The sequence below is a fragment of the Clarias gariepinus genome, chromosome 6 (assembly GCF_024256425.1).
Source record: "Clarias gariepinus isolate MV-2021 ecotype Netherlands chromosome 6, CGAR_prim_01v2, whole genome shotgun sequence".
In the NCBI taxonomy this organism is placed as follows: Eukaryota; Metazoa; Chordata; class Actinopteri; order Siluriformes; family Clariidae; genus Clarias; species Clarias gariepinus.
Window position 1 is genome coordinate 37,325,067 of NC_071105.1, and position 27,439 is coordinate 37,352,505.

Sequence of the window (27,439 nt, forward strand, 5' to 3'; positions counted from 1 at the left end):
CGTCTTCCAGCATGACAATGACCCAAACATACTGCCAAGGCAACACAGGAGTGGCTCAAGAAGAATGACATTAAGGTCATATAGTGGCCTAGCCAGTCTTCAGACCATAATCCTATAGCAAATGTATTAATTTATTCATTTATTAATTCATTTAATAAAAATTTTAAGATTTTCTAATTAAATTTGTGCTATTTTGTGTGTGATGCAATTCTAGAGTATTTGTAATTAAATAAATTATTATATGCAGCCTGGTCTGGAGTTTCAGTGGCTATGATCTCGGCCTGACAAACCCGCTGTAACGCCACCTACTGTTATAGTCATTGAGGGTGCTGCCTACTGATGGAGGTGAGTTCGAAAGGTGAAATTTTGTATTGTAAAACGCATTTTCCCATAGGAAATAACGTAAATGCAGATAATCAGTTCCAGCCATCCAAAAATATTACCAATATTACCAATTTGCACAGCTATAATCATATTTTTGCATATAAAAACAAAATATAAAAAAAAAGACATGAAAATTAAGTAAACTATGAAATAAATAGACACTTAACCTCACGTAACCTTAATTTATGATTCCTCTTGGCACCGGCTGCTTTAAAAAACAAACAAAAACCGTTACAGTCAATCAGGAACGCCTGTGACACACTCGCAGCATGGCATAAGGCATAAAGCCCAAACAAACAAATAGAATATCTCTTTTATATAAATTAGACTAACAAAACAAGAACAACAATAATAATTATAACAATAATAATAATAATACTATTATATGTATTTACATTAATAATATGTTTATAATATTTAATTTCTACAATTCTAACTACTATTATTATTAACAATATTAATAACAACAATAATAATACCAAGTAATTAAAATATTATAAAAAATATTATAATTTTTAAGTGCATTAACATTAAAAAACATTAAAAAAATATGTATTTGTCTCCCCCCCCTCCCCCCTCCTTTTCCCCCCTCCTTTTTTCCCCCTAATTACTGTACACGCGGCCATGTTAAGCCAGGAAAAGTAAACACAGACCACGTGACCGTCCGCGTGACGTATTAAGTAATCAGGAAGTGAAGGCTCGAGACAACTGGGTGAGTAACGGTCTCCGGTCGAATTTAAACTTTAATTTAAAACTACAAACACATTTAAATTGCAGCATTAATATCTCTGAAGGGGTCTAACGGCTGTAACGGTCACAACGGTTTGTGTTGTGTACAGAGTGTGTGAGGGAGAGTCAGTGAGTCAGTGTTAGCTGAAGCGGCTAGTTACAAGTGATTAGAGTTAAAGGTGTGTGTGTGTGTGTGTGTAAACGCTCAGGTTTCTGTCAGAGAGAACACACACACTGTGACCCCGACACTCTGCACCTCATTGTGTGTGTGTGTGTGTGTCTGGTGTTCTGGCTCACGGATTACATTTTTGAAATGATAACTAAGTAACTGAGTAGTTAAAAGTCTTTTTGCTGCACTAAACTAAACCACACTGTTCTAAGACTGGAGGTTTTAAAGTGCAGGTGATTTGGTTCCCTCTGAAATCTGCCTCGTCATGCTGAAGTCCTGAAACTGTGCTGTAGTTTATTCTTCACATCTATTTCCTCTCATTTTTGTAATATTTGAAGGTTAAGACTTGAATGTTATTCATTAATAATCAATTTTTACTTATACATCTGCACACACATAGTACATTTTATTTATTTTACATACTACAATTTATTATTATATTATATATTATTATATTATTATATATTTTTGTCATTATATGATATATATTTGAAACTGTCAATTTTCAATCAGAAACATGATTTGTGTTTATAAAATGTAAATCTCAATAAGTTTTTTCTTGAAAAAGAAAAAAATAATTTTTCATTGAAGTTTTAATGATTTTTTGTAAATAAAATATTTATTAGACTTTGCAGTTTTATCCCTATTTTCAGTCAGTTTGTCATTATTTTAGTAAAAATTTATTGTAAAAATGTAGAAACAAGGAACACACACATGACCTGCTGAAAATGAGTGTATTGTGTTGGGAAATAACTGCTGAGGATATCAGTGTTAACTTTCTGATGTATCACGTCAGCCGTCCTTTTGCCCCACAGGGTGAAAATGGTGTCTCTGATCTGTACGGTCCAAGGACACCGTGATGATGTGAACTGCTGCGCCTTCTCCGCCGCGCTCCTTGCCACCTGCTCGGCGGATAAAACCGTGCGACTCTACTCCACCCAGGACTTCACCGAGCTCCCGTTCTCGCCGCTCTCGGGCCACGGGTACGGCGTGCACTGCTGCTGCTTCAGCCCGTGCGGCCAGTACCTGGCGTCCTGCTCCACCGACGCCACCACGGTGGTGTGGAACACGGGCAGCGGGGAGATCGAGGCCGTGCTCGAGCATCCGGGCAGAAGTCCGGTCAGGGTGTGCGCCTTCTCGCCCGACTCCTCCTGTCTGATCTCAGGGGCGTCAGACGGCTCCGTGGCTCTGTGGGATTTCCCATCCAGAACTCTGCGCAGGTCAGCGTTCTCGTCCTGTCTGTGTAAATGAGGTGCGAAAGTTTGCACCCCTTCTGTGCATGTGGCAAAAATAGGAAACTAAACCAAATATGCAAAAATGGCCTGGTTAAAAACAAACAAACAACAAAAAAAGAAAAAAAAAACTTTTTCTTGTCATAATAATTAATTTAAATGATTAACGATTGATTTAATTTTACAATTCTGTACCAAGTTTAAACTGTTAAATAATTTTTTAGTTTTAGGATGTTTTTTTTTTTTGCAAAACATTGAATAAAAATATTTTAAAAGTTTTTATTCTTATATCATTATATCGAATTCATAACAATTCTAACACAGATTGGTAAAAAGTTGATTATTTTGATGATTTCTAAAAATTGTTAAATGTAGAATTGTTTTTTCCCCTTTTTAAAAGATTAAAATGATCTAACAAAAAATTATAATACATTTATCAGAAGCATGGTTTTTCTTTATTAAACTGTAAAACTTTGGAAGTTTTTTAAGCTTTAAAAGTCTTCTTGAAGTTAAAAAAAAAATATTAAAAAAAAAAAAAATATATATATATATATATATATATATAATTTTTTAAATAGATATATGTTTAAATGGACTGATGTGTTTTTCCTAAAACTTTAATATGATAAAATTTCAATTGTATAATCCTTTTTTAAAATCCTTTTCAGTTTGTAATAATTATTTTTTGTAAACATTGAAAAAAAAATTTACTGGTTAAGAAAGCAGCTAGTTTTAGTATTTAGAAATATATAATGTAAATTGTAGAAATGTATTGATCATTTATAAAAAAGAAGATAAAGTTTTGTTTCTTTTTAAATGTTAGATAAACAATTAAAAACTCTGGAGCTGATTTAAAGTTACGATTTGTACTAATTATTTAAAATCATTTAAAAATATATTTTTTTCAGGTTTAAAAATGTTAATTGCTCAGACATTAAATAAAATATCATTAGTCCTAAAAAGTAACTTTTAAAAAAATAAAACAAGTGAAATTTCTTCTCTCAGCTGCTTTGAATCTTTAAAACTGTAAAACTTTAAAATATTTTTTTTTAGTTTTCTTCTTTAAGTTTAAAAAAAAAAAAAGTGTTATTAATTAAAAGCAAACTTTTACACCGTGCACCGTTTCCTATATTGCTGTAGTTTTGTAACGTAACACAATCAGGATAAACGACTGAACTGTAAATGTCCTCCTGCTGTAAATTTGCCGTCCTTCGATTGTTTTGTCGTTTAGGACCGGCGGCGTTCCCGACACTACCATGGTGGCGTGTTCCTTCAGTCCGTGCGGTCAGCTGTTCGCTACAGGGTCCACGTATGGAGACCTGCGTATCTGGGACCTGAGCATGAACCAGCTGCAGGCTGAGAAGTACGCCCACGACCTCGGGGTCACCTGCTGCCAGTTTGCTCCGCAGATCATGACCGGTACCACAACAGAATGTTCATTTAAAGATGTCTACGGCTAGGAGTTTACAGCAGGGACCTCCCACAAAAAAAAAAAAACATGACAAAGCTCCCTACGGTAGAAGTAGAGTAGTTAACCATTTCAGAGACAGACTTAGTCACATGATTAATTTATACTGTCTAAGAAGTCGAGTTGACATAAAGATGAGAATAAAGTTTTTTGTTTTGTTTTTTACACATTTGCCTAAAGTACTTTCACTTTTTTTTTTTTTAAATGAGAAAATCTTGCAAATTTAATTCAACTTAAATATTACTTTCATATTTTTCGTCTTTTTTTTTATATGCTCACAGTTCATAATGTATGTTTTATAAGAGCAGTTACAAACCTATCCAACTAACGCAGAACAACCTGTCGCGGTTAATGAGTAGCGTGAGGTTACTAGTGTGTGGAACTAGTCGAGTTTGGACTAAACAAACACGTGTACCAGATTAGCGTTCGAGTTAGAGGTACGTGGATTTAAGTTTCACTACAGAGCATTTTTTCGTCCTCTTTATCAGTGTGTGTTTCTGTCTCTCAGATAAACCGGGCCGTATGGTGCAGTTCCGCTTGGCCTCCTGCGGTCAGGACAGCTTGCTGAAGATCTGGTTGGTTTCTCAGAACTTCTCCAGAGGTGAAGGGATCTCCTGCTTGTCTTGCTTCTTGAGCTTTCGTCTCGACTCTACAGTAATTCACTCGCTCCCTTGATTTGTTTTTCACCACTTCCTCTTTTAGTTGACTTCTCTGTTTTATTTGCCTAAACACACGTTGACTGTGACGGCGAGAGCCACGTGAAATTTCCATCATCCTACACTACATCACATGACCAATTTCCACATTTATTTATTTATTTATTAAAAGTCTGACAAAACAAACTGGCCTTGCAGTCTGAATAATGTCTTTGATTGGGTTGCAACCAGGGTTGCCAGATCACACTGATATAATCCCGCCTAGGCAGTGCTGAAATCCTGAGAGTTGCTGTGTTTATTTAGTGTCTGTAAAAACAGTGGTGGACAACATGTCCTACGTCAACACGTCTGTTTCTGAACGTGACTGCCCACAGTTCAGACTTGTGTCTGCAGTGTGTGGGTGTGTGTTGTGTCCAGGTTGTAAGATGCAGCTGGTACACACACTGTCGGGTCAGATGTCTCCAGTCCTGTGCTGTGCCTACTCTGCAGACGGACAGCTGTTAGTCTCTGGGTGAGTGTGTGTATATATATATGTGTGTGTGTGTGAGAGAGATGATGGAGTGTAGAGCGTTTGTGCTGCCTCGTCGTGTCAGTAGATGGCGCTCTGTACTCAGGATGACCCGACACTTGTGCAGGAGGTTTGTTTAAGAGTGTGTGATTTGTTCTCTCCGTCCTCACTTGCAGGTCGATGGATAAGACTGTGGCGGTTTATGAAGCAGTGAGTGAATCCTCTGATTTAATATTTAAATCATTCCTGATTTAATATTGTCTTTAGATTAATATTTAGAACTGAGAGTTTCTCTGTGTGCAGATTGGTGGAGTCCTGCTCTATACTCTGAATCAGCACGAGAGGTATACAGTACACACTCTGTATGTCTCTCTATCACTTTCTTGCTGTTTCTGTCTGTCTTTCTCTCTCTCTCTCTCTCTCTTACTGTTTTTTTTCTGTACTTATTTCTTTTTCTCTTTCTCAGTTTCTGTCTGTCTCCTCTCTCTGTCGCACTTTCCATCTGTCGTTCTTTTTTTTCTTTTGATATTTTTTCCATTTCTGTCATTCTCTCTCTTTCTCGCTCCATACATTCTCTTTCCACTTTTTCTTTCTTTGTTATACTTTTTCTGTCTCTCTATCTGTCTTTGTCCTTTCTTCTGTTTTTAATCTATCTGCCCTGTTTTGCTTTTTTCTCTTTTACTTTTTAATTCATCGGTCTATTTGAAAAAATCTGTCTATTATTCCATTCTTTTCTCTAAATGTTTTTTTCTCTTTGTTTGTCTCACTCCTCTTTTTTTTTTATTTTGTCGGTCTTTATCTGTCATTTCTGTCTTGCACTTTCACACTTCTTTTTCTCTTTTAATATTTGTCTTTGTGCTCTCCCTTTTACTCTTTATACTCTCTCTCTCCATCTGTACTCTTTTTTTCTGTTTTACTAATTTTTTTCTTTTACCATCACAGTTTTTCTTTCTTTCTTTTACTTTTTCTTCCATATTTTCTCTCTCTGTCTCTTAGTGTCATTCTTTTTCTATCCAGTTTTTTTCTATCTATCTATCTATCTATCTATCTATCTATCTATTGAACTGTCTGTCTTTTTCCCTTTTTCTCTTACACTTTCTCTGTGTTTTAACTTCTCGTCACTCGTCAACATGTCCTTATCTAATCTTATTTTCTCCTTGTCCTTACTTTTTCTCTTTTGTTTTCTTTTCTCTCTCACACACACGTGCGCTCTCTCCGGCCCCCTGCAGGTACGTGACGGCATGCGCGTTCTCCCCGATCGCCCCCCTCATAGCGGCGGGTTCCATGGACAAAACGGTGACCGTGTGGCGGGTGGAGGACGGCTGCAGCACTCAGGGTGGGACAGGACTTTACACACTGAAACTAAATACATATATATATATATATATATATATATACCCTAAGAAAAACAATCTAATTACAGGGGTAGATATCCCATAATGCATTGCATGTGACGTGTAGAGATCTCAGTAAAAACATCAGTTCATTTCGAGTGTGCTTGATTATTGTTCATGTTTTCACCAGGTGCTGGACCTGAGGGCAAATGTCTTCCAGGTGTGTGTGTGTGTGTGTGATCATTCTTTGATATAATAAGATAGTTTCACTCGCTGTGATTTATTTATTATTTATTTACCTTGTGTTGTAGATGAAGTTCCTTGCGGCTCACAGGAAGCAGGTGAGACGGAGATCCGGGCCGCATTTCATAACTCTTTCTCACACACACACACACACACACACACACACACACACACACACACACACACACACACACACACACACTGAGGGTAGCACAGTTGACAATAACGAGGCTAATGATTTAAATGGTGTCAGTATTGAGGTTATGGTTATTGGGGGCATTTATTTATTTATTCAGTTTAGGAACAAAATCCTTTCATTTTCTAATTATCTTTTAATTTTAGCATCAGTGCTTGTGGGTCTCACTCAATCTGTCAATCAAAAAATAAAAAACAAGCAATAAAACAAAAGAAATTATTTTTGTTATAAGGAATGCAAAGACAAAGACTTAATACAAATATTTATAATAAATTGTATTATAAGAGTTAGAATAATACATTACAATAAATAATACACAAATATTACATATAATGTCTGTGGGCAAAAAGGTCTAAAAATGATCTAAAATTAAGAGGGGAAATAAAAAAAATAATAAGTAATACAAAAGTAAAAATTTTATTACATTTAAAAAAATGTACAAAGAAATAAAAAGACAATGATTTAATATAATTATTATTAACTAGTGTCAGTACTGTACCTGTCACTGACGGTTAAAAGGTTTGTAGAAAGAGTTAAAAGGTTAAAGATTAATCAATGATATTAATATTTCAGGTTGAAGCCCACGTACATGTCTGTCCCTCTGTCTAACTTATTAATACAAAGAAATCACATTCTGCATTTTGTCTTTTGTACTTTGTTGTTCCTCTTTCATCGTCAGACAAATACACTCCCTGTTCGGTAATCGGAGAGTGAATCACAGATGAGAAATGAAAAAAGGAGATCGGATAAAGATAAAGTTTTGTCTTAAAACGACTCCAACGCGTTAAAATTCACTTATACCACTTCAGCGCTGTTATTTTATTGTTAAGTGAAAATATAAACTAATCCCAGTAAAAATATTCAGTTTTGCTTTTCTAATTAATATCTATTGGTGCAGGTGTTTGTTTACATTGAGACAGTAGCGCATTAGTAGATTATAATAAAGTAGATTATTAAACCCAGCATATAACTGTTCATAACATCACTTTTACTCAACATTATGATTTCACTTATGGTGCAGGTTAAACTTCCGGCAGAAATCTAAGGACTGCAAAAGATTTCGTATATTTTAAAAAGAGAAAAATAAATAGCATACAATCATAAAGATGTGACAAATAAATCTAAAACAGATAAATGAATAAGTGATGGAATGAACAAATCTCCACACTGCTGCTCGAGTCTGAACTTTGGGGCCTGAATGTTCATTTAGATCAGTTTTAAAATAAAAGTTAGCTACCGCTACTTAGTGTTCCTTCCAGAGCCACGCCCGCAAAACATGTCACATTTGACTGACAGGTCAAATATCCAGAGCCAGTACAGTACAGTAACTGACACATGGTTAGAGACATTTAGACGTCCTGTGTGTTACAGGAAGCGGATCACGCTCCCTGTAGCACTCAGATCGATCACTTCCTGTTACTGTGTCTGGCAGGCAGAAAGTGGGCGGGTCATTCCAGGCTGACGGTGAGCGATTGGTCGGAGGACGATGTGTCGGCATGGTTACGGGAGGAGGGCCTAGAGGGTGTCGTCGACACGTTCAGGGCCAACAACATCGATGGAGCGGAACTGCTCTCGCTCAGCAAGGAGAGCCTTAGCTCGGAGCTTCGTATAGGTGAACACACACTACACCAACACATCCCACATCATCCCCAGAGCGCACACACACACACACTCCACATTATCCTCCTCCCTGCTGGCTCCGCCCACATACAGAGGGCCGCAGCTGTGCAGGGGTAAACGCGGCCACACCTCATTAATCATAGCATGAATGCACTAAATAATTAAACATACGTCACGTACAGCACGTGGTGAAACATGTCAGGCTGTAAACACTCACTTTTAACCATATGTATTGTGATTAATTTTGTGATGTCATGTCATGTGATTGGTCAGAGTCGCTGGGTTTGCGCAGTAAAATCATGCGGAAGATCGAGGAGCTGAAGGTGGCGCCGGTATCAGACGGCGTTCCTGACGAGTTCCTCTGCCCCATCACGCACGAGGTCATGAAGGACCCCGTCATCGCTGCAGGTCAGAACCTCTTCTGATTTATCTTTTTTTTTTTTATATATATATATTTATATATACAGTGGTGTGAAAAACTATTTGCCCCCTTCCTGATTTCTTATTCTTTTGCATGTTTGTCACACTTAAATGTTTCTGCTCATCAAAAACCGTTAACTATTAGTCAAAGATAACATAATTGAACACAAAATGCAGTTTTTAAATGAAGGTTTACGTTATTAAGGGAGAAAAAAAACCTCCAAATCTACATGGCCCTGTGTGAAAAAGTGATTGCCCCCCTTGTTAAAAAATAACTTAACTGTGGTTTATCACACCTGAGTTCAATTTCTGTAGTCACCCCCAGGCCTGATTACTGCCACACCTGGCATTTTAATCAAGAAATCACTTAAATAGGAGCTACCGGACACAGAGAAGTAGACCAAAAGCACCTCAAAAGCTAGACATCATGCCAAGATCCAAAGAAATTCAGGAACAAATGAGAACAAAAGTAATTGAGATCTATCAGTCTGGTAAAGGTTATAAAGCCATTTCTCCATTATCCACAAATGGCAAAAACATGGAACAGTGGTGAACCTTCCCAGGAGTGGCCGGCCGACCAAAATTACCCCAAGAGCGCAGAGACAACTCATCCGAGAGGCCACAAAAGACCCCAGGACAACATCTAAAGAACTGCAGGCCTCACTTGCCTCAATTAAGGTCAGTGTTCAGACTCCACCATAAGAAAGAGACTGGGCAAAAACGGCCCGCATGGCAGATTTCCAAGGCGCAAACCACTTTTAAGCAAAAAGAACATTAAGGCTCGTCTCAATTTTGCTAAAAAACATCTCAGTGATTGCCAAGACTTTTGGGAAAATACCTTGTGGACCGACGAGACAAAAGTTCAACTTTTTGGAAGGTGCGTGTCCCGTTACATCTGGTGTAAAAGTAACACAGCATTTCAGAAAAAGAAACATCATACCAACAGTAAAATATGGTGGTGGTAGTGTGATGGTCTGGGGTTGTTTTGCTGCTTCAGGACCTGGAAGGCTTGCTGTGATAGATGGAACCATGAATTCTACTGTCTACCAAAAAATCTTGAAGGAGAATGTCCGGCCATCTGTTCGTCAACTCAAGCTGAAGCGATCTTGGGTGCTGCAGCAGGACAATGACCCAAAACACACCAGCAAATCCACCTCTGAATGGCTGAAGAAAAACAAAATAAAGACTTTGGAGTGGCCTAGTCAAAGTCCTGACCTGAATCCTATTGAGATGTTGTGGCATGACCTTAAAAAGGCGGTTCATGCTAGAAAACCCTCAAATAAAGCTGAATTACAACAATTCTGCAAAGATGAGTGGGCCAAAATTCCTCCAGAGCGCTGTAAAAGACTCGTTGCAAGTTATCGCAAACGCTTGATTGCAGTTATTGCTGCTAAGGGTGGCCCAACCAGTTATTAGGTTCAGGGGGCAATTACTTTTTCACACAGGGCCATGTAGGTTTGGATTTTTTTTCTCCCTAAATAATAAAAACCATCATTTAAAAACTGCATTTTGTGTTTACTTGTGTTATCTTTGACTAATAGTTAAATGTGTTTGATGATCAGAAACATTTTGTGTGACAAACATGCAAAAGAATAAGAAATCAGGAAGGGGGCAAATAGTTTTTCACACCGCTGTATGTATATATATATATATATATATATATATATATATATATATTATTATTTTTTTTTTTTTACATCCTGTTGAGTTTAGTATTTGGGTGAATGTTATATTTCAGTTTGTTTTACAGATAAACAGTGACAGTTAGTAAGTCTGATCACTCTAAAGACTGAACGTTTAAACACTAAATGTTAAAATACTTCTTTATTTAAAATAAATTTGTATAACAGGAAAACCCTCTTCACAACAGATCCGCTAAAACCAAAAAAATAAGTTTTTCATAATAAGCTAATTTTTTTACTAAGGTGGACTTGGTCATGTGACCAGGGCTCATTATAACGTTTGAGTTTAAGAAACACGGCTGATTTTTTGTAACCGAAAAGTTTTTCCTGTTTTTTTTTTTTTTTCTCATGTAAACACCAAAATCGTATAGGATAAAAAAATAAATAAAATAATAAAAAAATAAATTAATAGCCGAAAACATATTTTACTTTTGTGTGTAATGAATAGTGGGTAATTTATAAATAAAAAATAATGCAAATATACACACAAATTCACATAGAGAAATCAAAACAAAACAAAAAAATAAAAAAGGTTTAAAATAATTTTTGTAGGAAAAAAAATCCTGAATTTTACATTTGTTTTTTTTTATTAATTTTAATGCTTGTGCTAATGTAGTAATAATACATTGTTTGTTTATTTTATTAAAATGAATTTTATATATATTATTTATATATAAACAATATTTTATTTATTAAAAAAATTACATCCTGAATTTTAGATTACTTTCTTTCAATTTTACAGCTTGTGCTAATCTAGTAATAATAATAATAATAATTATTTTTTGTTGAATTTTATAAATATTATGTATAATAAACCAATATTAATATTTTTTTTTTAAATATTAAAAACAAAAATTATTATTAATTTGTTTTTTACAGTTTTTAAATCTTAAATATATTTTTTAGATTTTACAAATATGGTCCACGAAAAAATATTCTTTTTCTAATGAAACTTAATTTGCTTGGCTAAATGTTATTAAATCCCTTTTAAAATATTAATTTAAAAAAATAATAAAAAAATAAAAATAAATATAATATACATACACATTTTTGACTGTATTTAAACTTAAAGTGAATATGGTGACATATTGAGATGTAACGGGTAAGGAGTGAACACTCAGACAGGTCCTGATGTTTGCTACAGATGGCTACTCCTACGAGCGCGACGCCATCGAGAGCTGGATCAAGACCAAGAGCCGCTCGAGCCCCATGACCAACCTGCCTCTGCAGACCACGCTGCTTACCCCCAACCGCACCCTCAAAATGGCCATCTGTCGCTGGACCAGCAGCCAGTGATTACACCGCGCGCACACACACACACACTCTCTGTCTCTCTCGCTGAGACGTGGCCTGAGGGTCGACCAGATGTGTATTTAATGCTGTAACGACTCTGAATCCTGTATGCTGTGAGCGAACCCTAAATCCTGGATCGGCCGGCATCATATGAAAAAAAAAAAAAAAAAAAAACCTGCTTCCTCGTCGTCCAGACACCGGCTTACAGCGTGACGCTAAACGCAGGTAGAAGATTAGAATGTGCATTAGATTTACAGATTCATACATTGATCATCAATTACTTCATCCATCTTAGGATTTTAATTTCTATATTAATATTTAAAAAAATCGATTTGGGAAAAAGTGCGATACACAAAATGATATGTTAAACGTTTTAAGTTTTAATTTGATCCTGAATTACCTTATTATCTTTGAGATATTCTACATTAATTATGCTTTATGTAACAAGTTTATCACCTGTCAGAGCTCGACACTCCTCAGGTACTATAAGTACGACCATGTACTGAATGTTACTCGCTGTGTAGCAAGCGCAGAGTGTGACTTAGTGTACAAGATAATTCCCAGGAAACGTGAATTAGAAGTCAGGACGTGGTTGTCGAGGTAAATATACAATATACAGTGTATAGCTTTACATTTACACACTCAGATTGTAACTATGTAATTTTTTCTTTTTTGTAATTCTTTTTTTATTTCATTTTTCCGGTGAGAAAAATAATGATTAATCAAGTCTTAATTTGTTTGTTTAATGTAACTTTGTTCAAATTACTTTATATTGTTATTTATGCATGTATGATTTCTCACTCCAAAATTATTCTACAGTACTGTAGGTCACAAACTGATGATGTCACGTGTTTATAAGACGTTAGTATGTTAATAACACTGATTTGCATGACATTCTCTATAGTGCACTCGGTGAAAAATGTGAAAAATTCTATTTGCTAGAATAAAGACGATCCTGAACTTTAAAGATTGATTCCGGCTGTACAACACGCACAACTTTACACAATAAATAAATAACAATACTCACAAAAATGACGAGTGATGCAGTTACTGTATTGTTTTGGCCTTGCACAGCCAGCTATATAACATAATGCTAATTATTATCTGCTAATTAGCCCCAGCCTCCCGTCCAGGCACGGAGATCACGTGACCTGATTATTATATATATTAATTTTCTTCATCCCGACCATCATGGTGGACACATTGAGACATCTCGCTTTTTACAGAATCTGCCAAAGAAAAACGTTTACTTGTTGGGGTTTCCGACATCTTGTTTGTTTTGTTTGCATCATCATTAATATTCATTAGTGTCTGATAAAAATGGGTGTGGCGTGTACACCGGATCAACCTCGTCTGTGTTCAGTCATTTCAGTGTTTATACAACACATTGTGTATTTGCTATAGTGACTTCTCTTTATATAAATTTTTTTCTTCTCTTCATTTAAACACACATTCTAACACACATGTAATGTACATTTTGAGGACTTTGTGTCAATCAATAAACCACCCGAATCAATTTTCTCATGAACCTGTTGTCACGAATTTTATCTCTGAAGTTGCTAAAAATAAAGTTTTCTCTCTTGTTTAACATTTAACACAACACAAGGGTAAAAAATGTAGCACCGTCTCGATAACTGTTGACGTCCAGACTACGGTGTTCTCAATCTTGTCTCAAATCATCCACAATACTGTGAAAACCATACACAACCCTGGAGTATAAATGTGATGCTACAGTTTCATTGAAATGGGTTTATGAAGGGTCACGACACTGCGGTCTTAAATAAATAAATAAAAATTAATATACATGATTAACATGATGTAGGTTTTATCGTCCATTTCTTAAAACCAGCGTTTGATTCGTAAGAGGGGTGGACCAAAAAAAAAAAAAAGCAAGAACGGGAACCGGTGCTTGAAGTGGGCCTTTATTGTCTCGTTATGCAGCAAAGTCGAAATACAATCAATAACAGTGTTGGATAATTGGAACCGAACGCAAATAATATACATATAAAATAATCTCTTAAACGTCTCTTACTCTGTCTCGCTAAAACCTGAAACGGTTCTCTTTCTCTCTGTATAAACCCCCGCTCACGGACAGCCGAGTGTAAAGCGCTGCATCTCCTTCATGGATGTGGGTGGAAGAAAGAAAAAAGAAAAAAAAAAAAATTATAAAATGTGAAATTGCTTCCTGTTCGCGGGTTAATAAAAAGTGATTTTTACGTAAGCCGCTGTGCACTTTGGACAGTTTCCTGATTAATATACAAATATATAAATATGTATCGCAACGTCGAAGGGGCAAGGGTCAGGGTGTGCAAACTTTTGCACTGGGCTGTGCGTGAACCTGAAGTCTTGACAAAGCTTTGATTTATTACGATTCTGAAGTAATAGATAGATGTATTTATATATAGAGAGAGATAAAGCTGTGCAAAAATAACAATACAAAAGGTTTTAACCGATAAACTAAGCCGTAGAAGCCGTAAATAAATTAATTAATTGATCAATGAATTAGCAAGTAAATAGGATTATAAGGAAATGCGCTGTACAACCTCACACGCGCGCGCGCACACACACACACACTTCAGTCAGGAATAAACAGTGCTCTAGGCGTTAGGTTAGACTCGTTTGAGATCTCGCAGATGCTAAAAATCATCTAGTTATCATCTCTTACTTACCGTGTTTAGCGCGATGGTCTTTCCGCACTTCCTGATCGCGGCTTTAAATTGTTAATTGCCCCCCGCCTATACCCCGTTCTCCCTACAGTAACCCCTTTGCTTAAATGTAGGATAATTATTACAGTACACAGTACAGTACAGTACGTTTCTATCGGTAGTCGGTCCTGAATAAAGCCGTATTTATTTCTACGCCGTGGAGGTAAGTGAAAGCGAAGCACGTTTTTTTTAGCGACTAACCGGCGTAACGTGGAGTTTGTGCTTTGCAGGGCGGTCTGGTAACGCGCCGCTACACGTTGGACTCGATGAAGGAGCGCTTGGGTTTGATGGAGCTGATGAGGATGGGGTTGTCCCGCGCCAGGTTGGCCTGCTTGTGCTGCTTCGCCGAGTGAAGCTCTCCCGCGTGCGTGCCGTTATGGAAGGCTTCCTGGTAGCCGGCGCTTCCCGTTTTAGGGTACTGGTGGTCGCAGGGCACCAGTTCCTCCGCGCCGAGACCCTGCCAGCTGTGACTGTGCAGGGTTTGCGGGGGTTGCTGGTGGAAGCGCGCCGTCTTGTCCGTGATGCCCATGAAAGGGCGTGGTTTGTGCTCGAGTTGCCTGCCGGCCATGTCTGAGACAGAGGCGGTATTCTCGTTGCTGACCGAGCTGCGGTTGCGCTCCGCGTGCATGCCGCTGAAAGCCAGGCTGCCGGAGGAGCTGGAGACCCGCATGCTGCTGCTACGGCTGAACTCGGACCTGCACTCGGGAGCACCCTCTGGTGCCAGGGGCATGGTGTCCAGATGGCTCAGGTGACCCGTGCCTCCTTGGGTGTCTCTGAGCGGCTCCCTGGTGTGCAGGCAGGCCCTGTGGTGGCTGTGGTTCTCGCGGCTCTTTACGCTCTGAGCCTGTCTGGACCCGCTGCGTCTGTGTGCCGAGGGAGAGAACGGCTGAGTGCCCGACAGCGCCAGGCCCAGAGAGTCGGGCAGAGTCCGGCTCTGCTGCCAGTTCTCCTTCCTTTTCTCTTCTTTACTCGTCCTCTCCTCGTCTCCCTCCTCCACCTGCGCCAGTTTTATCCCGAGACTCTCAGAGCCTTTGTGATGCGCTCGGACCGACACGGCTTCCTCTTCCTCCTCCTCGTCATCCTCATCCTCGTCATCGTCGTCATCCTCCTCTTCGTGCTGCGAAGGATGAGCGTGAGATGACGAGTGTTTCCCACCGGGGCGCTGATGGCACTCCTCTTCTACACGGGACAGCAGGCGTCTGATCTCGCGGTTACTGGGACACAGACGCGCCGCCTCGTACAGATCGGACAGCGCTGCTGCAAACTGCCTGAGAGACATTGGAGAGATCGGACGTGAGAACAGCGAGTGTCATCCGGCTTCGGAAAACTTTCCGGTAAGTGAACAATGCTTGGAAAAATCCAGGGATTTTTGTTCCCTGATGTTAAACAAGCACTACAAAGATTTTGTTCTTTAAAATCCTGTTTCAGTTTGTTTCAGGAATAATTGATATAATAACAAATAAACATAAGCAGTAATTTTTCCACATCTAAATGTTTCAAAAGCCGATGTGATAACATTCAGATTGAATAAATAAAAAAGATTTCCAAAACTCTACCAAAGTTTGTCATTATGGATGGGAGAAAAAAGAAAGCTTTACCTTGACCACATGACTAATCTTCTTACCATTCCTAAGTAGTACAGCGGTGCCTCGGCATACGAAAGCCCCGCCTTGAGAACTGAAATTTTGCAAGAAATTTGTCATGGCGTATGAAGCATTTTCGGCATATGCTTGCTTGCACGCTGGCTTAGTCGTGCGTTTGTGCATGAGCTGTTCAAAACTTGTTCACGTAAGGAAAACTTGTTTGGAAAGCCAAGCGAAGAGAGTTTAAATATTTTATTTTATTTTTTTGCATTTTGTGCAAGATTTAGACATATCACCATGAGCCCCAAGAATGTTAGCAAAAAGAAAAGGGAGCCACTTTCAGTCTGGTTTTTAAAGGAATTGGTGCCAAGAGGAATCATAAATTATGGTTAGGTAAGGGTTTAATGTTTGTGTTTCATATTTTACTTCATTTACATGTCTTTTCTAAATGTTTTGCTTGTTTGTATCTGCCAAAAAAAATTTGATTGTAGTGTTGGAAATTGGTAATATCTGTAATATTGGAAATGTGTTTTGCAATACGAAATTTCGTGTTACGAACTCACCCCTTCGGGTACGCCAAGGCCCCGCTGTACTCACTTACACAGTTTCATTATTAATGCACAGAACTGTTATGGGACCTGAGGAGAGATCTGAACTGACCGGTTATGTTATGTGATCAGATATGAACCTAAAGCTTCTCACCTGCTGCTTCTCTTGGCTCGAGCACGAGCGTAAAAAGCTTCATATGACCTCGGCTTCAGTTCCAGAGCCTTAGTGGCAAATTCTTCTGCCATGCCAAAGTCCTGGAGAGAGAGAGAGAGACAGACAGAGAGAGAGAGAGAGAGACAGACAGAGAGAGAGAGAGACAGACAGACAGAGAGAGAGAGAGAGACAGAGAGAGAGAGAGACAGAGAGGAGAGAGATACAGGAGAGCGTGAATTGGTGATACAAAGGGAGAATAATTGTGTATTGTGCTTAGTAAAAGAGTGTATGTTAAGTTCTTCTAGTTCTTTTTTTTTTTAACGTCAGGTTCTTTGCCTTTCTAAATGACACACAGGAGCCGTGCTGGGAGTAAATCATTCGTGTCCACCGTGACTTTCTGTAAGTAAAATAATACAAATATTGTGCTAGGCGAATACATCAGTAGTAAACAGCTATTTAATAATAATAAATATAATGATGGAGGAGCTTGTAGGTTTTCTCCCTCTCTCTCTCTCTCTCTCTCGTTTCTGTACCGCGGCTCTGCTGAGTGACTCAGTGATCAGCAGACAGTTACTGGGTTTTTGTCCTTGCGCAGAAGGTCAAAGTGATGGTGAGGATCCATAAGCGCTGCGGATAACGATGCCCTTTAAATGTTTAATGACGCAATATTGTATTAAAACGGCTATTATACCTTTCACAGCATCCTTACCAGCAGGTTTAAGAGAAATCCAGTGTGATTAAGCAAAGACACACACACACACACACACACACACACACACACACACTGCCCTGTCCTCTCCCTGTTTATACAGAATGTAATCATATTAACAGCTGGAGGCAAATCTCTTTTTAATAGCGGACAAGAGAAGAATAATTTACAGTGAAAGTGTCTACTAAACTTGGAGCCAGTTTGATAGGATTCATTACTGATCACATGACATTAGCGCTGACCTTCTGATGAAAACCGAAGACATTAGGAATTCATAGTTTGAACGTTTCAGCCCAAAACCCAGTTGCCTCTGCAAGAAGGTTACAAAATAAATTAAAGGATTCAACAGTATACATCTTAATAAAGACATAAACGTGTTAAACAGTTTTAGATGACTAACTGCACAAATTAAATTAGACACAAAAATACAGACCGCTTGACTGACTGGTCAGTATCTATCCAGCTCAAAGGATGGAGAGACTCCAAGTCAACTGACGTCAACATGGCTAGGTATGTATGTATGTTCCTTATAGGCTCTTCCATGCTTTAGGAGATCTGGACCAAACTTGACAAATACATTTGTCACCCCCCTCATCAAAATACTGCGATGGTTTCATCCCCTAGTACTCATTTTTAATAAAATACTGATTTCATCTCGTAATACGCACTCATTTTCGAACTGGAGGAGAAGGAACCTTCCACTGCATACGAGATTGAGTTTCTAAGGCCGACCACAAGGTGGCAGACTTTACCACAACATACCGCCGCGCGCATATTGAACATCACCGTTCATTTTCAAGATGGCGGACGAGGAGACATAATACTACTTTGTGAATATTCTGGGGGGAGCCGAGGATCCAAAATTAAAATTGTAAACAAGTAATAAAAATATGAAACAAATTGAAACAAACAAGAAAATACAAAACAAATGCAGTGTTTTCTTTAAATTTCTACCAAAAAGTTTCGATTATGAAAAACCCAGGTAACACCAGGCACTAGGTTAGCTAGTCTGCTATAAAAGGTGAGCGTGACTCACGTTGGTTTTGCGGCGGCAGCGGGACAGGTTGAGGTAGAGCGAGACCCGGAGTTCTCGAAAGGCCTTCAGGTCTTCCCCAAACCCTTCCCTCGGAAACTTGCGGAGCGCGTACTGGTACCTCTGAGCTGCTTCCTTCATCTTCCCTTTCTGAGAAAGAACACAGATTTTACTGAGTGACTCCGCGATCAACCAAAAACACCCGGGTCACAAAGCCAGAGCTCGGGGACTGTACCTTGTAGAGCAGGTTGCCTTCCTCCATCAACTTCTGCAGCAGGATGAGGAGGATGTCCGGCTTAGAGGTGGCCATGGCCCAGGCAGCGTTTCCTTCACAGGTTGGGAGGATAAAAAAAAAGAGAGAGAGAGAAAGAGAGAAAGAAAGAGAGATAGAACAGGATGTTAGACCACATGCCTCACCGCCTCCCTCCTTCTCCTTACTGTGAACGAGACTGGCCCGAGAGAGTTACCTAAAGCTTGTACCTGATCGATCATAGGGAGACGTGCGGTACCCTTTAGCAGCAGGTAAGTGAAGGCCAAAAAGAGAAAGAGAGAAGTGATGAGAGAGGAGTGGAAAAACACACACACACACACACACACACACACAGAAGACAAGACGAAATTTAACCTAAACAAATCACACAAACAGAGTGTAACGTTCTGTTCTTAAAGGTGCGGTTCACTCGCTTTCTTTAACACCACGCCCCCCTTGATACTGTAAACGCGTCCCCTTGATACTGTAGAACACCACGAACGGACCACTTTGCTTCAATTGTTGTATCAAAGGAACCCTGAACTTTTACTCCTCTGAGCAGATATTTACTTCACTGACCGCACCTTTAATCACAGAAAAAAAAAGAAAAAAAAAAAATCGCTGACCGCAGCTTTAATGCTGATTACACGTTTAGAGAAAACACTTTATTGAATGTAGCGCTGGATTAAAATAAAAACCTCGTCTAAAAATGGGAAACTGGCGTGTTCTATCATATTTTCTCGACGGAAGAGAAGAGGAAATGAGGTAAGACACATGGCACTGGTCACAACGCAGCCCAGCCTTTACTTATCCTGCCGTGTGATTATGGCTGTGTGGTGCAGTTTGGCTCGTGCTAATTTAGAAGCGGTTGTTTTTTAGTGGTAAACGAGTGGTAGGTTTGATTTCAGCAAACAGCCTCAAGGAGAAATATGAAAGAAAAAAAAAAAAGGCAGAGTGCTAAGCTAACTAGAGCGGGACACACCACGCTTTTCTATCCATCTGGTCTCAGAATGAGAAGTCAGAATTGAAGAGAACTTGAAACACGGTAAGTACGTGGCGCAAACCTGGATACACATCGGTCTGACGCATGAAAGGTGGATCAGGCGAATCGCGGCACGCAAGGAGGAGTAAACAGCGTGACTCACGAGTAAGAGTCAGACGCGACCTTATACACATTCTGTTGTTTTTGTTCTTGTTTTCTGGCTTATTCACATCGATATTTGCGTCTGACACCGAACCCACGGCCTTCAGATGCGGAGTCGAGTCACAGCCAGGAGCCGAACACCGCCGTCACTTATCTCTCTGGAAGATCAAAGTGTTTGTAATTAAAGCTAAAGTTTTATTAAATTGCTGATCGACCACCGAAAAAATCATTCTAAAGTGTTATTTCCATATAATTCTCATCCAGAGTGATGGACGTGTCCGGGTCAGAAGGGAAACACATGAAGCTCCATGTACTGTATAGTGTCCAGTGTTCAAACCCCTGGAGCCAGCGGCAGGATCTGGATTTGCTTCAGTTGCTTAGCAACGGTATGTGGCAATAAAATGAAGTCAGCTGACGACCTGAATGTACTCGGCCAAAACACGACACGGTATTGGTGCCAAAAAGTGTCTTTAAATGTGTCTCAGATATGATCATATACAGTGCCACCTTGTTGTTTTATAATACTTAAATGCTTTTTATCTCCCGATTCATGCTTCGATTTTTTGTAAAGAAAATGCATACACCTTTATATTTTTATCAGATAAAAAGAAACATTTGTCAAATACAATTTCATGCCCTTTTATGTCCGTAGTGTCGGTTACTTTTTAAATTTAAATCTTTCAATCTTAACTGTCATTTAGATGAAATTGAAAAAGTGTATTATTCTACTAAAATGCAAAATTGTTACGATATTGCAATACAAGTTTGACATGGTTACAGACACTACGAATTTTTGGTGAAGTTAGGAACTTGAAATTCTTAGGGAAGTGAAATCGGTTACTTCCACGTTGTATAAACTTCAGAAGTAGCTTCTTTGGCCCACACACGTTCTCTGTATTATATGTTTAACATCAAAAAATAAAAGATAAAATCAGTACCAGTGCTGTTCTGGCCGACCAGGTTATCACATCTATGGAGTTTTTCTTCCCTGATGGCGGCACGGTGTATAGAGTATATCAAGGCCTCGGAATGTGAAAGAGCGGTTCTGGGAGAAATGAGGATCATTTTCACACGTGAACTGGACGCCACACTGTGTGCTGGAATCAAAGCTAAAAGTGACCGAGTGTGTGACCTTTTTTTTTTTTTTTTGGCCAGGCAGTGTGTGTCTGTATATATTGAATAAAATTAAAAAAAAGAATAAAAATTATATAATTCACTTCTCAAAGACATAACTAGGACAAAAAAAAAAAAAAAACTACGCTGCATACTGTACAGTAAAGTACATTTTCTGCAAAAATGAAAAGAAAAAAAAAAAACTGTTGGTAATGACGGTTCATACATCACTGCCGCCCCACTTACTGTACGGAGTGGCCGAGTGGCTCAGCGAACAAAACACGGCCTCGTTTCTGTTACATTTAGGACTCGGCAGAGGAACAGAGGAGCGCGGTGCAGGGAGGAAAAAAAAACAGAAGGGAAGAAGAAGAGAGCGGCCTGGCCACGATCTGGATTCAAGCGATCTAAATTCAGTGCAGCTCAGGGGAAAGGTGTGTGTGTGTGTGTGTGTGTGTGTGTGTGTGTGTGTGTGTGTGTGTGTGTGTGTGTGTGTGTGTGAGGTGAGATACTCCGGAGCGTCACTCACCCAGTTTGGCCCCTTTTTTCAGCAGAGTGACGACGACTGAAGTGTTGCGGCTGCCGATGGCGCGGTCGAGGGGCCGCATGCCGCTGTAGTCCGTGTGCTCGATCACAGCGCCGCGCTCCACCAGGTAGTGCACCTGCAGCCGCCGAGACACGGGTATACAATAAGGACGTTGCAACACACACACACACACACACACACACACACACACACACACACACACACACACACAGTGTGAGATACAGTCTGGATTCAAACACTAAGATTTTAAATATGATGAAATTATCCTAAATGAATATAAAACAAACACTTTGCTCTCTAAAACTTAAAACAGGTCCAGAAATGCAAAGACAAGCAAGGGGCAGATGTGTAGAGAACATGATCGATAACATCTGGCTGAATTAGAAAAACGTTGTTAAAAAGTCAAAAAGTTGCTACGAATGAAAAGGGTGTACATACTTTTGCACTCAATCTTAACCACACACTCTGATCACGTGATCTGAGGCACAACCAACCATGTCCCGGTTTGTGAACTACACACACACACACACACTACTCACGATGTCGGCGTCTCCGTAGAAGGCGGCGAGGTCGAGCGGAGTGCGTCCGTTCTTATCGGAGTGATCGATCTGCGCTCCTCTCTCCACCAGCAGCTCCACCGCGCCCTTCTGCCCCTTCAGACACGCCCAGCTCAGCGGCGTCAGGCCCTCCTTATCCCCTGCAGTCAGACTCGCTCCTGCATCACAAACACGCTTTTAAGAAAATCACACACTTTGCCGCCTCTGGGTCCCGTCTCTCTCTCTCTCTCTCTCTCTCTCTCCACCTGAACGCCGGCGCACTCACCCTGCGAGAGCAGGAAGTCCACGGTGGTCACGTGACCCTCGCTGGCGGCGATCATTAGCAGCGTGCGGCTGTGCTTGTCAGAGGTCTCCACCTCGGCGCCGCGCTGCAGCAGCAGCTCCACCACCTTCACGGGGGAAACGGGGAAACACAATCAGTTTATTCCAAAAATGTTTTGACTAAACTTTACGCTTTACAGACAGTCTAATCAGTTTGTCTCTTTGTGTGTGTGTGTGTGTGTGTGTGTGTGTGTGTAAATTAAATCTAGTAGCGTATATTTGATCTAATATATTTATATATGTTCTAGCTACAGTCAGAAGGATGATAGAACAAAACTAAGTGCACCCCAGTGTTAGTCTTGACCTCCTTACCTCACGACATGATTATTTATTTTATTTTATTTTTTATCAACACATTTTATTGGTCATAACTATTTAATCTATTAACCTCCACTATACTGTACTACACTAAACTGCACCTCGCTACACTATGCCAAGTCATGCGCTGCGACACTACACTCTTATAAATCTCCGCTTTGAATGGTGACAAAAATACAAAACTAAGTGCACCCCTTTGGTGAAAGTCAGAAAACATCAAAGTTTTCACCCAAAATAATTAGTAAGGATTCACCAAATTCATATTGTGCATTAGGGAGGAGAAGACTAACACAGGGGTGCACTTAGTTTTGTTCTATTATTCTTCCTAGCTCAGACTTAATAAAATATACTAGATAAAAATACTTAGTATATTTACACTACATTTCATTTACTCTCTCTCTTCCACACACACACACACACACACACACACACACACACGCTGTTCATCAACTGTTAAAGGCTCGTCAATTTGTGCGTCTCAAACCTGTATAGATTTTATTGAGTGTAATGTATTGTAAATGTGGACAAAACTAAGTGCACCCCTCCCTGTGTTATTCTTTACAGCTCGTAATCATAGTGTAAAGTTAGTGAAGATCTGAGAACGTTGAATTTTTGGGTGAAAAATGTATCATTCATTGATTTTTTCATTTTTTTTTTTTGACCAAATTTACACTGCGGATTACGGAGGTCAGGACGAACACAACGGGGAACACACACAAAAACCGAGATCTGAACTTCTCAATTAACATTTTACACTCTGTAAAATAATTAATAGTTGTTATTAGTTACAGTTCACTCAAATGTATTTACGTACATATATAAATATGCATTTAAAATAATTATCTGCTGTACTGGGCCACTACACTGATATTTCGCTCCACTGAAACCTAATATACTGCACTGTACTACAGTACCATACACTTTATACATATAACACTAATACATTTGCTTTTGAGGCTAATGAAAGGAATATAAGTGCACCTCTGTGTTAGTCTTAACCTCACAAAGTCACACTGTGAAACTAATGAAAATCAAAAAATGTTACATTTTTCACCCCAAAAGGGGGTGTTAGGGACGCGGAACAAATTAATCGGTCTCAGATTTTCACTAAATTCACACTACGGGTCAGAGATGTAAATACTAACCCCGGGGGTGCACTTACTTTTGTCCTCTCACACTGCAGAGCTGAGATTCACATTTACATTACAACCATACAGTATATTTTGCTCTACTAAACTTTAAAGTTTTAGTTTTGTAGCTAGCGCATCCACTATGATAAACTACAATACTTACAGTAGTTACTATACCGTACATTACTGTACTGTACCATGTACTATCCAGAATTATCCAGTTTTAATGACTGTACCAGGTTAGGCCTAGTCTGCACAAAACACAGGGATTTATTATTTTATAGTCTTCATGATGATGCAGAAACATGCCGTCTAAATACGCCAAACCAACAGGTGGCGATATAACCCTGTCCGTACATGTCTCTATGAAAATATCCCACCTGTGTGTGTCCGTGTTTCACAGCAGTGTAAACGGGAGTCACGCCCCTGCGGTTCGGCTGAGCTATAGCGGCCCCCTGTTCCAGCAGGAACACACACTCGTCCAGTCTGCCCCGGCCAGCAGCGGCACTCAGAGCTAAACACATCGCAACAGAGACAAGTCAATGTGATCTCACACTGAGACCCAGAACTCAGGATTGCAGTGTACCTCGGCATACGGACGCACCACCTCGCAAAACTTCGCCTTAAGAAATTTGCCTCGAACCTAACCCTGGGCGTACGTCTCAGAGCTGTTCAGAACTTGTTTGGTGTCAGTGGAAAGCCAGGCGAAGCAAGTTTACACATTGTTTTGCGTTTTTTTTTTTTTTAGTGAAGACAGAGCACCATGGGTCGCAAGAATGTTATCAAGAAAAAAAAGGAGCCGCTTTCAGTTCGGTTTTTTAAAGCAGCCGGCGCTGAGAGAAATCATAAATTAAGGTTATGTGAGGTTTAATGTCTATTTATTTTATATTTTACTTAATTTAAAATAAGATTGTAGTGTTAAAAATTGGTAATATTGGTTATATTTTTGGATGGCTGGAACGGATTATCTGCATTTACATTATTTCCTATGGGAAAATGCGTTTCACAATACGAAATTTCACCTTAAGAACTCGCCTCCGGGACGGATTAAGTACGTATGCCGAGTTACTGCTGTATTTACAATGTACACCGGCGTTCGCAGAATCACATACACACACACACACCTGTCTCTCCCCATAGTGCGTCCTGGCCGTCGATCTGCACCGTGAGCTCGGTCTTATTCAGAGCCAGCAAGGTCTTCAGCACCTGAGGACGTACATCACAAAAACGAGTGTCACATTAACACCAGATAATAATAACAATAATAATAATAACAACAACACAGGGCTCTCCTCAATCCAAGTTATTTAAGCAATCTTAATGTTTTCCCTTTACCCAGACTCCTGAGATTTCTCCTGTATGTGTGTGTATGTTACACCTGGACATGCCCCATGCTGGAGGCGGCGATGAAGGCTTGCTGCACCACTCTGCCCTTGAGGCTCTGCTCAGGCTGCGCAGGCTCTGAGCTCCAGTCCTGTTCCAGCAGATATTGCAGGATTTCAGCGTGACCCCTCAGAGCGGCGTGAACCGCTGCGCACTGTCCGCTCTTATCCACGTGATCCACCTGAAGACGAAAGGAAATCAATCCTGGGATTTACACTTACAGCGGCTATTTATTTCCTGATTTTGGTGTGTGTAGAAGTTGAGGATGATGTGTAGATTCTTATAAGGAGCATCGTTAAAAGACGCTGGATTAAAAAAAAAATAAATCTAGTCCACTATAATACATCACTCATTAAAAAGCTTAAAGGAATATAAGACGTGTACTTTAATCAGAGAGGGTGAGCTGGATGTCCTAGTTTAAGACGACCCAGAAATAATGAGGGCTGAATATGGAGTAGAGGAGACATCCTGACTGACCTTTGCCCCCTTTCTGCAGAGAAGGTTGACGACGCTCAGGTGTCCGGCGGCCGCCGCGTAACACAACGGCGTCATGGCGTTCTCCGACGCTGCGTCCACTGGAGCCCCGAACTCGAGCAGGAGAGCCACCATCTCCAGATGACCCAAGTGAGACTGTACGCACAGCACGGGGGCGCTGTTGAGCACCTCGGTGCGGTGACACACGCTCGCTCCACCCAGGATCAGCAGCCGAGACACCTGAGGGAACAGGTAATGACCTCAGGGGCGGAGCTTCATACTTACCGGACTGTTCAACAACTAAGACCTAAGGTGGGTATTCAGGTTTTCAAATATAAACAAAAGTTATTATTACTTGTATAACACGTTAGGAATATGGGAATGATGTCGCAAAAACTGTAAAATCACAAAATGAGCGTTTTATTTTATTTGGCATAGAAACGCGTTATCTTGCTATTTCTTTGACTGTGTGACCCGTTTTTGTATTTTATTGCTCAGTCATGTTTTTATAGTTGGTTAAAATCAACTAACATTCAGGTCATCATGCTGCACATTTAGTACTGAACAGAAGGAGACATCACTCTGTACTGCACAATCCTGAGCCCTTTAAATGTTTACAAAAATAAATAAATCAATAAATAATCAGCAAGCGAGTTTTGCATAACGAATACTGCCTTGACTTGACCTTAAATGTCCTTGACCTTCGACCTTCTTAAGACCTCATCTTTTCCCTGCCTTAACCGCGATAAAACCTGTCCTGACTCGAGGTCGGCTAGCCCTGGGCTTTTGATGTGACAACTGCGAACCTCATCATAGCCTGGGCGCATGGAGATGATTTAATGATGTCATAAACTGATAGACACTCGTATGAGATTACATTAACCATCCTGGAATAATATTAAACAAAAAACGCTGACATGCACCACCGTTCAAAAGTTTGGGGTCACGTGCAAATGTCTTTGTTTTTGTTTAGTGATTTATTTTCTACATTCTACAATTTCAAAACTATAAAATAACACATATGGGATTAGGTAATTACGTAACAACAATAAAAACAACAGTTAGTTCTTATTTTAAGACATAGAGGTCAGCCTTTCTGTAATATATACACACACACACACACACGTTTCAGAAGAAGTTATTCCAGCTGTGGTCAATTTCAAGGTAAGAATTTACTGCCTAAAAAAGAGACATTAAATGCTCCAAAAATTTACTAAATTTAGCGAGCGCAAAAACCGTCTAAAACTAAACTCCGATGATCACACCTCGCCTGAAGTGTGTTGTGAGAAAAATTTTTTAAAAAAAAGCTTTTCACCAACACAAAATGCCAAAATGAAAGCAGGCGGCCTCTTCTGATCGCTCAGCTCGCCTGCTCGAAAAAAAAAAAAAAAAAATCACATTTACTTTTTTATCTAAACACACGTCAGGAATTGACGAGTCCCTCTTTAACCGGCGAGGACGTCGGCATGCGCTCGAACGCGTCCACAATAGACAAGGTGCGGGCGTTTTGTTAAAAAGAGGAGCAGGAGAAATCCGAGC

At 39.7% G+C, this 27,439-nt stretch overlaps 2 protein-coding genes across 5 annotated transcripts in view; one reads left to right on the forward strand and one right to left on the reverse strand.

Annotated features, from left to right (window-relative positions):
* Positions 1-1,039: 1,039 nt before the first annotated feature.
* wdsub1 (WD repeat, sterile alpha motif and U-box domain containing 1) lies at positions 1,040-13,462 on the forward strand. 2 transcript variants are annotated; one of them, XM_053497787.1, is made up of 13 exons: positions 1,040-1,096; positions 2,098-2,502; positions 3,746-3,933; positions 4,491-4,583; positions 5,056-5,149; positions 5,323-5,356; positions 5,450-5,490; positions 6,376-6,482; positions 6,671-6,700; positions 6,792-6,821; positions 8,352-8,531; positions 8,813-8,947; positions 11,786-13,462. In XM_053497787.1, exons 2-13 carry the CDS (start codon positions 2,105-2,107, stop codon positions 11,935-11,937), a joined length of 1,482 nt encoding a protein of 493 aa, XP_053353762.1. In that variant the 5' UTR covers positions 1,040-1,096; positions 2,098-2,104; the 3' UTR covers positions 11,938-13,462. The 2 variants fall into 2 exon arrangements, with proteins under 2 accessions (XP_053353762.1, XP_053353763.1); XM_053497788.1 differs by having other exon boundaries at positions 1,081-1,096; positions 2,079-2,502.
* A 381-nt stretch (positions 13,463-13,843) lies between these two features.
* The window catches only part of tanc1a (tetratricopeptide repeat, ankyrin repeat and coiled-coil containing 1a), a 69,885-nt gene continuing 56,289 nt past the window's right edge, over positions 13,844-27,439 (reverse strand). For 2 of the 3 annotated variants that reach the window (XM_053497783.1, XM_053497786.1), the window contains 12 exons: positions 25,904-26,140; positions 25,422-25,607; positions 25,168-25,249; positions 24,424-24,557; positions 22,540-22,663; positions 22,257-22,432; positions 21,700-21,832; positions 19,147-19,176; positions 18,902-18,993; positions 18,670-18,816; positions 16,925-17,025; positions 13,844-15,907 (listed from right to left, as the gene is read on the reverse strand). In XM_053497783.1, coding sequence (XP_053353758.1) covers positions 14,890-15,907; positions 16,925-17,025; positions 18,670-18,816; positions 18,902-18,993; positions 19,147-19,176; positions 21,700-21,832; positions 22,257-22,432; positions 22,540-22,663; positions 24,424-24,557; positions 25,168-25,249; positions 25,422-25,607; positions 25,904-26,140 — 2,460 coding nt within the window. In that variant the 3' untranslated portion in view covers positions 13,844-14,889. The remainder of the gene's footprint in view (positions 15,908-16,924; positions 17,026-18,669; positions 18,817-18,901; positions 18,994-19,146; positions 19,177-21,699; positions 21,833-22,256; positions 22,433-22,539; positions 22,664-24,423; positions 24,558-25,167; positions 25,250-25,421; positions 25,608-25,903; positions 26,141-27,439) is intronic. The other variant, XM_053497784.1, reaches the window with a different exon arrangement.

Coding starts and splice junctions, on each gene's coding strand:
- wdsub1 (XM_053497787.1), top strand. CDS start 2,105: ATGGTGTCTCTGATCTGTACGGTCCAAGGACACCGTGATGATGTGAAC. Junction 4,584..5,055: donor TTCTCAGAACTTCTCCAGAG/GTGAAGGGATCT, acceptor TGTTGTGTCCAG/GTTGTAAGATGCAGCTGGTA. Junction 5,150..5,322: donor GGACAGCTGTTAGTCTCTGG/GTGAGTGTGTGT, acceptor CCTCACTTGCAG/GTCGATGGATAAGACTGTGG.